This window comes from Ostrea edulis, chromosome 10 (assembly GCF_947568905.1).
Source record: "Ostrea edulis chromosome 10, xbOstEdul1.1, whole genome shotgun sequence".
In the NCBI taxonomy this organism is placed as follows: domain Eukaryota; kingdom Metazoa; phylum Mollusca; class Bivalvia; order Ostreida; family Ostreidae; genus Ostrea; species Ostrea edulis.
Genome location: NC_079173.1, coordinates 31,085,894 through 31,098,393, shown reverse-complemented (window position 1 = coordinate 31,098,393; position 12,500 = coordinate 31,085,894). Strand labels below are relative to the sequence as shown.

Below are 12,500 nucleotides of genomic sequence, written 5' to 3'. Positions count from 1 at the left end.
AAGGTTGAACCATATGGTTCAGATTTTACAGAACTGGAAATGTTTACCATCGAGATCATAAGATCACTTTGACGCGTTTTCCTTCATATTTGTCGGGTAATTAATTTGATTTCAAAATAAAGAATTTTGCATTAATAAACAAATTTCAAAGTTTATGTACAGTCAACTCTCGATAAACCGCCACCTTTTGTTCTTATGAAATTATGGCATTATAACGAATTTGGCGATGAATTGAATTACCGACATCTTGAAGAAATAGAGTTACCGTTCTTTTATATGTAAGAGTTATCATTTGTCATTACTTGCATAAACCACATAAACAATGATTTGCAATATCCTGATGGGTACATTTTGGATGATGTTCTTGGTACGTAATGATTTGCTTTTTTTCATCGGAATTTAACAGGACCATCTTTCGTGGCGAAACCATAGCTAAATTGAAATGTGTTTCTATGATGTATAAACACCTTGACTACAGTTCATCTCCAGTAATTTTCTTGTTTTATTCAATACAGCAATTACTGGGATTCTTCTGTCCAGGTGTACGCCGGAGATCGATAATGACCAATTTACTGCTTCACTGACCACGTGCACCTATGGCGGTTTATCGAAATAATTAACACGGTGAAATAGACTTTTGTAATGAAAACACTGTGGCAAATGGCGATAGCGAATTTGGCGTTTTAACGAGAGTTTTAAGTAACAGGAAAAATGTTCCTAGAAAAATGCGGCGTTATAACGAAAATGGCGATGAATTGAGTGGCGATAATTCGAGAGTTACCTGTACTTATTTGTTCTTTTATCATGCTAAGATAGGCGTAAAAATTAATTTCCGATAAAGCTTTACTGTCTCTAACTAAACACAAACAAAAATTCTAATGAATGAGTAAAACGATGTTCTAGAGTAACTTTACTAAAAGTACAGACTTAAGAAATTTAACAGTCTGTAGATCTCTGAATTATTGTCTCTAAATGAAGGTCTCAAACTTACTCTCTCGTTGTCAAAACAAATTATAGAATTTATTCAGTCGGATTCTATAGAAATTTTAATCATCACAAGACCCCAGTGTAGGGTGAAAACTTAATTACCATGACCACACTAGCCTACGACATTCAATAAAATCCTGGTAAGGTCCAAGCGCAAATAAGTATACGTTTGGGTAACGAAGGGTATACACTACCACCACTTCGAGAGATCGAGAGTGAAAAACAATGAAATATGTTTTACAGAACCCAACTTCACTTCAAGAGATCGAGAACTTCGAGTAATCTAACATTCAAAACATCGATAGTAAATTTACTTAATTATATAGAGAAAAAAATTAGGAGCATGATTTAACTTTGAGAGATCGAGAAGTTTGACAGATGGTAGAAGTTCGGGCCATCGAGAATCACCTGTGTGTGTAAGAGACATACCTTTTGCCATCCTGCTGAATGACAGACATCAGTGGTATACTCTGTAAGCGTCGATGTGTGTGTGGCTCTATACATATAGTAACACTCTGTCCCAAACCATGCTCCGTTATGGCTGATATGAAGAAGAACAAGTTTATTACCCAAACCGGGTGTACATATTTCAAACCTCATTATCATAATGCATTTTATCAACATCCATCCTTTTAGATAAAGAGAGATGTATCAGATACAGGGTATTTATTTTTTATTCATTTTTTACTGGTAAGTTTATCATCACTGACCGATGTCAATTCATTCTCACACATTTGGAAAGCAGAGCATACTGTTCATCTGGAGTTAAATTGGACTTGAATTAGCCATCAGACATATGGTTACCCGGGGCAGTCATGAAATCAGATGATGGTAATCATTACAAGCTATGTACCAAGTCTCGGTATTTCCAAAGAAATTGGGAAAATAAATCAAATTTTATACGTCACTTTTTAACATCAGAGTGACGTCATTTTGTTAAAATTTGGTACAAATTCACTGACGAATACAGCAATCGTTCACATTTGTTATCCAGCTTAAATATCTATTTACGATGGGACAATAGATTTTGATGTCAAAGCGGAGCAGTGGTCATATAGGCCTATTAAATTCTATTTGAAGTTTGGTACAAATATAGCTTGATAGGACTTCCGTTCAGACTAAAAAATGGCTAAAACAGTGTGGACAATAAATGTGAAGGCTTTTAATTGCAGGCATAAACGAACTACCAATTTCAAAACCATATAAGATGTCACCCTATAATATAATTGACAAAGACCTATACTGTCTTTAAATTGTTGACATGGAAACCAAATTTTAATTTGTTTTTCTTTTTAGACATAAAATTAATTTTTGACAGTTATCTTTTGAGCAGATTCAGCACTTAGACAAATTCATGCATTAACATTTATATTTTTCTTCTTCAAGAATATTGCATGTTGTGTTAAGCATTTTCAAATGCTGAAAAATGGCTTCATGAGGTAGCCAACATCTTCAACTTCAGAGCACATTATGAAACCATAGCTACCCGTAACTCATTCATTCCATCGTATTATGAAAGTCAACGTCCTAAGGAGTATTTTTGGTAAAACTCATTAAAATCTAAGAGTAGGCCATTTTTGGTGGTTCGTGGCTTAAGTCCTTTACAATTTTGGTAAAGGACTACCTTCTCCTGATTATCCATTTAGTTTCAATTTAGTATCATCAGCATCAAAGCAGATCTATATTATTTACATGTTCTGCACATATACTATAATATAACAAGTTTGACCCTGCCCTGGAGTCAGAACCTCTACCCTGGGGATCATGCAATTTACAATTTTGGTAGAGGCTTTCGTGCTCTAAATCACTATGCATTTAGTTTTTCTTATACATGTGCGGTTATGAAGAAAAGGGTTTTGAAAATTGGTCAATATACAATTTATGTCTCCATTGTCCAAAAGATGTTTCATACCAAAATTTGAAAAGAATTGTAATGGTAGATAAAAATGTTCAATTGTTATTGCATACCGCTCAACAGATGACTCACGATGACAGACACAGACCATTTGCAATAGGTCACTTGAGTTTACCCAGGTGACCTAATTACCTTAATGACCTTTTCAATACATACCTTCTACAGTTAAAGGATGTGGAGATCTGCTCTTTTTGTCAAGTAAATCGTACGGCGACACATGATACACAAGCTTCATTGAATAGCCTGACAAAAAAACCCACAAAATACATCATTATTAACATTACATCTCTAGGGGCAGTTCTACTGAATAGCCTGACAAAAAACCCCACAAAATACATAATTATTAACATTACATCTCTAGGGGCAGTTCTACTATAGTTAGAGTCACAGAAATGCCATGGTGAAAGATTCAATTTGCATAAAACCTGGTCAACACAAAAGGACATAATGAAATATTGACCCATATGCTTCTTCTTAAATCACAAATTATAACAATCTACAAACGTAATTGATCGTCAATCCATCATTAAAGTCAGTGTCTGACACTTGTGTAATTATTATAATCTGGCTCCCATATGATCAAGGGAATTTAGCTAAAAAAAAACAAACATACAAACAAACAAAAACAACAACAAAACGAACCAAGGTGTGTTTGTTTTTGAAACACTGATGCCCCCTTATGGCAGCAAAGTGTTTCTGGTAGCCAAAGAAAGCATGGTCTTGTCAAAAGGAATCCATATGTTGAATATGAAAGCCCTATCATCAACCATTCAAACGTCATGGTCAACATCAAAATTTTTGAAAAGTAAGTCAAACTTGAGGTCAAGGACAAAACTGTTGGTATACAAAGAAAAGTCTTGTCACAAGGAATACACAAATCAAATATGAAAGCCCTATCACCAACCACTCAACAATAATGGCCACATCAAAGCTAACACTTTTTGCACATAGAAAGACAGATAAGACAACTCCAACTAGAATTGTCCTAGCTGGACTAATACCCCCCCCCCCCCTTGCAGGGCACATTGGATGGTGGGAAATAGTGAATTTGTGCTCATTGAAGAATAAACACATCCTTTTGACATGAAGATTCTTGAGAGCAATTAATGTAAATGTAAGACTGTATATTCTGCAGTACAGTGTTATTCAGAATATCGAAGATATGCTTAATATGATATCTGAATAAAATTCCAGAGACAACTACTATTCAGCATACACGAGTCAGAAAACAACACATCTTTTATTAACAAAATCATCCACAGACAGACAGACAAATGGACTGATGATTCCATTATACCCTCTCTTAAACTAATGCAGTAGTCTCTGTGAAAGATCAGATCATTACAAAATGACTAAGTCAATGAAGTTTTAAAAAAAACACCCGTAAAATGAAAATATCCATAATTTCCTAGAATGTGAATGAATCTCAATAAAAATGATAGGAGTACAACTTCATTATATACATAATATATACAGAAGGTTGAATTGAATCTGTTTATTGGTTTTAAGGTATACTCTGGAAACTGACAACACCCCCTCAAAATGGAAAGAAAAAAAATATCCATAACTTCCTTGAATATTCAAATATCTCGATCAAAATAGCAGGTGCACAACTTCTTTATTCATTTAAGATTTGCATACAGTTTCAATGAAATTTGTTTGTTGGTGTTAAAGATATCCTCTGGACAAATGGTGTCTATGAAGAAATGGACGGACAAGGTAATTTCAGTATAACCCCCAAACTTCGTTTGCGGGGGGTATAAAAGAATCTCCGATAACATAGGCATAAAAAAAACATCAGTTGCAGATACCCTGTAATTGAGGATGGTATTCTACAGGGCGGTATTCTAAGTGTTTACTGAAGGTACACATTACTTTCTTGGACAAGTAAAGCCCTCCTAATTAGATTGTCGCCTGGTGATACCAAGCTAAGCATGGGATACAAGGACACAGAAAAACCATCTTACCTCCTTTCCTTGGCAGGAGAATACCAAGTGGAGATTTGTGAATACAATTTGAGACACCTTTGATGGAACTGAAAGATATACATGAATGTCATTGTAACATTTCCTCAACAAATTTTATTCACATGTTAACTTCATCAAAGCATCATAGAAAATCTCAACACCATGTCAAGTGTTTCAAAATATGGTTTAACTTGTCAAGGCATATTAATATCCAGCTTCATCAATTCCTTGGATTCAAACCATACACCACACTTTTTAAAAACGTCCTGACAGGAAATGTGGAAATGGTATTAGACGTAAATCTGCTTAATTCTATTTCTTAAATCAAAATGTACCTCTGCAGCTGGGCCAACCCATTGAGATCAGCCTCCAGGGCCTGCAGTGCCAGGAAACACTTGGATTTCTGCTTCCTGTACAGAAAAATACAATTCAAAACAATTAATATTCACCATTCCACGTCTGCGCACCTGAGCCGAGTTTTACTACAGGTTGTAAATTTTGTCGTCAACGTAAATGTAGGCTTTACAACAGATTTTACGGGTGCGGAAGCTCCGTTTTACAAAAGGGCGCAAGTGCACTCATAAATGTAGTATTAATTGTAGGTTTTGACATATCTTACGACTAGATTTCTTTCATATATTTTTGACAATAACCACAGTATATATATATATATATATATATATATATATATATATGTAAGACTCTAAAGTGCGATGGTCGCTCCAAAGTGCGATGATCTGCGCCAAAGTGCGATGGTTTGTTAACATTACGGACGCCAAAGTGCAGTGGCCACGCCAAAGTCCAATGGTGTCGAGTTCAGTAACGTTTGTGGTGTCACGTCATTGTGACGTCATTCTTAATGTCTTTCAAAATGAAACCAAAGAAATGCAACACGGACGACAGCAACGGCAAGGTATACAAGGTTGAGGATAGTGAGAACGGCAAAGTGCAATTGTTGTCGAACTATCTTCTTCGCCCAAACATTCTTTAATTCATGATCATTTATTACTTGTGACGTACACGTAATAAAACCCTGAGAATATGCTATAATGCAAAACATTCTGTACGATTTCGCGTTAGAAAGTTTTGTGTTTAATAACACAACTCTAGATGGTAATGAAATAAGTTGAACTTCTTATTTTTTGTGCATGGATTTTGCACTGATATTTTAGTGAAACAACACACGGTTGGTACAGTCTATACCACAACACTGTGTCGTTTATAAACCAATGGATTTCGGCGTGTCACACCATCGCACTTTGGCGTGTCACACCATCGCACTTTGGCGCATGAGTGTGGACCATCGCACTTTGGCGTGTCACACCATCGGGGTTTGGTGCAGACCATCGGGGTTTGGCCTGACCATTACACTTTGGAGTCTTACACACACACATATATATATATATATATATATATATATATATATATATATATATATAAATTGGAATGAAATGCATTGTTTTCTGTTTTCGAGCAGTAGACCAATCTGCAGTTTTATTGGTTTAAGGTCCTTATGAATAACAGTTATTAATTTGAAAATGTGTGTTTTATAGCCATAGCCTGGTGACATAGGAATGAGATATTTTGTTACCAACAAGTGTACATAAAAATGTTACCCCCCACCACCCCCTCCCCTTTTCGTCAGAATAGCAATCCACATCATCATTACAATATTTCAAAATACAGATAGAAATTACATCAATGGCGTGATAGAAAATGAACTATTTCAGTGAGAATGAGATACTTTGAATTCACACAAAGTGTGTCACAAGGCATGTTGAGCATGACACAATTTGAAGTTAGTGTGACATCAGCATTAATGTAGATTTTTTTTGTTAGGTGGATCTTCGTGTTTTTCGATAAGAAATTACCTAGTATCTTCGATATCGCTATTATTTTTTTTAAAAAAAATACATAGGCCTATATGTGTATGATAACACATATCAAAGTCAATAATCTCAATCTGGCTTTGTCTGTGGGGCAACGGTTGAGTCCAACTTTTTTCTATAAATAATTGTTTTTGGTAATATTTCATTTTTCCATGAATGGAATGCTATTCTGTTTTGGAACACTTTGAAGATAGAACAAAATTATGTAATTGATTAGGATCTCATTGCAATGAATAACAATTGAATAATGACCACATATTTGGTAGATTTCTTATAATCCCCACACCAATTATTAATTCATTTGATATTTTCATAGTTTTAAACCTTATGTGAAGATCAATGTCAGCCCCAAAGCACCTGTAAATTTCCTCTTAATTTTGCACGTAAACGTACTTTACCACATTTAGTAAAACACAAAAAAACTTGTTTCATCTAGGTTTACGTTTATGTTTGAGTTTACGACCTTTAGTAAAACTTGGCTGAGGGTATTTCCCCTCAATGGACACCAATCCCACCAGTATAAAAAACTAGACAGTGTCATCAGAGATTCGGATGATTAGAACTAACAAGCTACACAGTGTCATCAGAGATTCAGATGATTAGAACTACCAAGCTACACAGTGTCATCAGAGATTCAGATGATTAGTACTACCAAGCTACACAGTGTCATAAGAGATTCGGATGATTAGTACTACCAAGCTACACAGTGTCATCAGAGATTCGGATGATTAGTACTACCAAGCTACACAGTGTCATCAGAGATTCGGATGATTAGTACTACCAAGCTACACAGTGTCATCAGAGATTCAGATGATTAGAACTACCAAGCTACACAGTGTCATCAGAGATTCGGATGATTAGAACTACCAAGCTACACAGTGTCATCAGAGATTCGGATGATTAGTACTACCAAGCTACACAGTGTCATCAGAGATTCGGATGATTAGTACTACCAAGCTACACAGTGTCATCAGAGATTCGGATGATTAGAACTACCAAGCTACACAATGTCATCAGAGATTCGGATGATTAGCACTACCAAGCCACACTGAAAATGATTTGCAGCTTTTAATGATCTTCTCTGATGAAAGCATTGTCTAGTAAGTGTCTAAAGATGTAGAATTTCCCTTACTTAACAGTTAATGTGTGCAGTCTGATGACAAAAATCCTATACATTACTACAGCAATGCTTATGTGATGAAACAGGATTTAAAAATAAAAGATAGTGATTTATTACCTGTCTCCTGGTACATCATAAATATTCTGCAGCCCCTTCATGTGTACAATAAATTCCTCAAAACTTCCTTGTCTGAAAAGAAAAAGTTGTCCAATTCATTATTACTGCAAGAACCTGTAACTATAGTAATAGTATTGAATATAGAATGAGAAATATTTTAAGGCATACTGTATATACTCGCCTACAAGTCGGTTCGCCTATAAGTCGGTTGTATATAGTTTTTAGGTTATTTTGGAAGGAATTGCCACTGACCCATTTATAAGTCGGTCCAACATTTTTCCAGAATCGGTTGACAGTTTCAAATCAATGCTCTAATGTTTTTACCTGTGTTTCATATAACATTTTGAGAAATGTGCCGATATTTGATATCTTTTCCCAACAAATTAATTTCACATCAATACTTTTGTGTATTTATCCGTGTTCCAATAATGTTTTGGGATATGACATCAATATTTCACTTTTTTTCTCAGCAATTTACTATTTACTATTTTGTTTATTTCGTCCATGTTTTTGTTGTTAAAAAAAAATATTAATCTTCTTAGGACACCCCTATAAGTCGGACATAAAGTTTGGAAAAAATTTAACTCTCAAAAATCTGACTTATAGGCGAGTATATACAGTACACATAATTGTGTGTTTCACTGGTGTTATTTATCTTCTATACTGAAATTAACATACTTATTTTTGAGAGGTAAACAGATGCATCTTTCCTAAATCTGGGTGTCGTCAAGATATAGTGATTAAAGCGTCTATCAATAATTCAAGGATGCTTTCCATTAATGTGGCATTAACAGCAACACTTATTTACAATATCAAAATCACCATTAATGGCAACAAAGACATTGCTGGCAATACCGGTTTTCTATCACAAACTCGTGGCCTGGACAACCATATCCCACTTTTTCATCTTTGTGTTGATCATGACCAAATGACCTGGTCTTAGGGTCATGACACAATGTCTGATAATTTTCAATATTTACGCCAGGATAAATTTCTACCGACTCTACAAAGTAATAGCTGCTTCCTTACCAGTGACCCTGTTAGAAGAGCTGAAACGATACGCCCCCTTCACGATATGATACATGATGCAATACTGATGCCATGATTCAATATTTTCAATACGATACAAGTTAAAGAAGAAACCAATTACTGTAGACTCATTTAAATTCGTGGGGGTCAATTTTCGTAGATTGCTGAATTTTAACGGGTTCGTGGGGACGTAATTTCGTGGATTTATATATTTGTAAGAAAGATAACTCTGGAATATTTGCTTTCGTTGAGGATGTAAATTCGTGGGTGAGGGGTACGAATTCCACAAAAATTGAGCCACCATGAATTCTAATCAGTCCACAGTAATAACATCGAAGAAAAAAATTAATTACCAAGAATCAAAATCTTAATATTAAAAGCAAAATGTTTGCAAACTGTTAAACAGTAAGATACCTGTTGGCTCTGGAGTTAAAAACTGATATAGTTCATTATTATTTTCGCCATCCCAGGGATTTTTTTACCCCTTGAATCCAAAGGCCTTCAAGTTTGGAAAAAAATAGTGATATTTGGTTGAAATAGGGAAATTTCATTAGAATACGGATCCGTATTTTCCTTCTCAATCTTTCTGAACAGCCTTTATTCATATTCTAAGGGAAACGGATAAATACATGATCTATTCTTTACACTAGGCAATCTGACATCCTGTATAATCCAAATCGAGATTTATTCCCACAATCCTGTGGGATTATACAGGTTGTATTGCTTTTTTCTATTTATAGTGACCTTGACTTTGGCCAAATGACTAGGGCTCGGATCATCCCACACCATCTGGTTGCATGGTTTGTAGAGGCCCCAAAACTCAGGAAGCAGAAGCAACGACTTTCACAGCATCATTTCACATGCAGTTTTAAAATATTGAATGAGGGTGTATCGTGCTGAATTGAGTCATTTTAATGTCTTTTTCCCTCTGTACTTGGAGATACCTGGTATTTTGATTTCCTCTGGTCATTGTGTTACTTTCAAACAATTTCTGAGACACACTGATAAATATATATTGGTTAAATAACTACTTACCTTAAAACTTCTAAAATTTCATCACAGCTCTGAAAGTATAAGATAACATTAAATCAACACACAAACCACCCCAATAATGTAGAAAATTACAGAACACACCTGTACTTTACAGGGGCTGAAAAATCCCATTTTCCCAACACCGGGAGCAATTAAATTTCTGGGTAGGACAAATTAAATTTTGGACAACCACTTGTCCATGGGCAAGAGACTTCAAAGATATTTTCTTTCAGAAAGCAGTCAAATCATGTACTAAATACAATAGTAATCAAAAAACAAAGTAGTTCTATGTAACACTCCCACTGTTGAGCGATCTGTTATGAACACCCCGATTGATCATCCGTAGCTGATCGCAGAAGTTTTCTGGAATTTCAGGTTTTGATACAAGGTGATGCGTGTTGATACGTTCTTATACAATTTGTTGTGCTTTGATGCTGTACGGCCATTATAAATCAATTCCAGGTGACACGATCACATACTTTCTGATGAAATTGGTCCAATCAAGTTTATGATTGGACCTTAATCTCATTTGATCATTAAAACCCGGATCCCGATTTGGGACAATTGTGTACGTGCAGTATGTTCGCATTCGTTAATCAAACTGATGCACTATGTTGCGATAAGATATGATTGTGATCGCAATGTCTTTCGAAATGAGGATTAAGGATGATCAATGAGCTACAATTGGACCCCGATGGGTATAAATGAAAGGTGAAGATAACGAACAGTGATCAATCTCATAACTCCTATAAGCAATAAAAATAGACAGCTGGGCAAACACGGACCCCTGGACACACCAGAGTTGGGATCAGATGCCTAGGAAAAGTAAGCATCCCCTGTCGACTGGTCACACCCGCCGTGAGCCCTATATCCTGATCAGGTAAACGGAGTTATCCGTAGTCAAAATCAGTGTGCCAAGAACGCCTGACTGACCATTAACATTATATATTTTTCAAACATCTTTGAGAATGAACAATACAACCCAATTCCACAGAGAATGGTGGAAATCGAGGTTGATGACAACACAGAATTTGCAGCGTTACTGTATCATGACAGATCATGGGACATTGCAACACATTGAAGTTGTGTTTATTTTATGTAAAAGATTTACCACGGTCATCATAAAGATACACTGTACATGGTTGTAGAGAAATTTTGGAAAATTCATTAATTTTGGCAGTTTTTCCCTGCCCCTAAGCCCCCAAGAATCCTGAAAGTTACAACTTATGTCCCCCTTGTCCCAAAGTCCTGGATGTTGGGTTTCAAGAATTTTCAACCCGTGTCTCTGAAAAATTAATATAAAACCGAATGTTATAGGTATAACGTATACATACAGTTGGCTCCCCCTGGTGACTGACACGAGCATCTTTCACAAGGCCTCCAGGGTCAAATATGATTTCAATGCGGAACATTTCACTGCTGATAATGGCACTCTTTTCCGATCCGACGGGTGGACTGAACATTAAACCAACCTGTCTAGCTGACGTCTCGAGTCGTTCTAATAAAGTCTGCTGACTGACTACTGAAAAATAAATGTAGAAAAATTACATTTAACCTTTTTATCTAAGTGTATTCCACAAAAAAATTAAGCAAAGCCCAACCAATGCTAACATTTACATAATTAGGTATGCTTTTGCTTTGAGAAACGTTTTCATGCATCAGAAACCCCTAAAATCCTGGATCCAGATCTCACTAAAACTAATCACATACTGCCAGTAAGGGAGGGGGGGGGGCAATTATTTTTTCATAAAAATTCAAGTAAATCTGCAATAATCCTACAACAAATGCTACAAAATCCTGCAAAAACAGACAGATTCCATAGATAAATAGACCCCTGCTTCATTTTGACAGGTTTCTGCAACAGACAGACACACCTTCTGCTAAAAATAAGCAGATTAATCAGTGTTTAAAGTTATTAACTTTCCTTTAATTACATGCTTGGAAATATTTGCATGTAAAAGAAAACAGTGAGAAGATTATTTAAAAAGTAAATATAGTGCGGTACACATACATCATCCAAAACACCTTGGGTCTTTCACCAAAATCACGATGTTTTTTGGTGAAAGATCCAAGGTGTTCCAGATGACGCATAAATTATACATCTGTTAGGCGTCTATAAATAGCCCCACACACATCAGGGGAATCCCAACATGATGTATTAACTTAGACGCAATCGTCTAATTTTAAGGATGAAGAGTGTAAAATGAATTCCTAAGGGCTATTCCAGAAATAAATACATGGGGGGGGGGGGGGGGGGGGGGGGGTCGGGAGGCACCTTTTGTATATACCAAGCAGTCAAGCACCCATAAAAAAAATAAAAAATTACCCCATGACCCATCAAATTAATAAACTCATTTTACAATGACCCATCTAATAAAAAAAAAAAACTAACCAGACCCACCACAAAAATATTTTTAAAAATGAAAACGGTACAAATCTCGCGA

The 12,500-nt window shown here is 35.7% G+C and overlaps 1 protein-coding gene across 2 annotated transcripts in view; it reads right to left on the bottom strand.

Annotated features, from left to right (window-relative positions):
* LOC125665778 (mediator of RNA polymerase II transcription subunit 1-like) overlaps positions 1–12,500 on the bottom strand; it is a 45,295-nt gene that overhangs the window by 18,172 nt on the left and 14,623 nt on the right. For both annotated transcript variants that reach the window (XM_048898635.2, XM_048898636.2), the window contains 7 exons: positions 11,391–11,578; positions 10,060–10,088; positions 7,996–8,067; positions 5,205–5,279; positions 4,870–4,937; positions 3,059–3,145; positions 1,417–1,528 (listed from right to left, as the gene is read on the bottom strand). In XM_048898635.2, the coding sequence (XP_048754592.2) occupies positions 1,417–1,528; positions 3,059–3,145; positions 4,870–4,937; positions 5,205–5,279; positions 7,996–8,067; positions 10,060–10,088; positions 11,391–11,578 (631 nt within the window). The remainder of the gene's footprint in view (positions 1–1,416; positions 1,529–3,058; positions 3,146–4,869; positions 4,938–5,204; positions 5,280–7,995; positions 8,068–10,059; positions 10,089–11,390; positions 11,579–12,500) is intronic.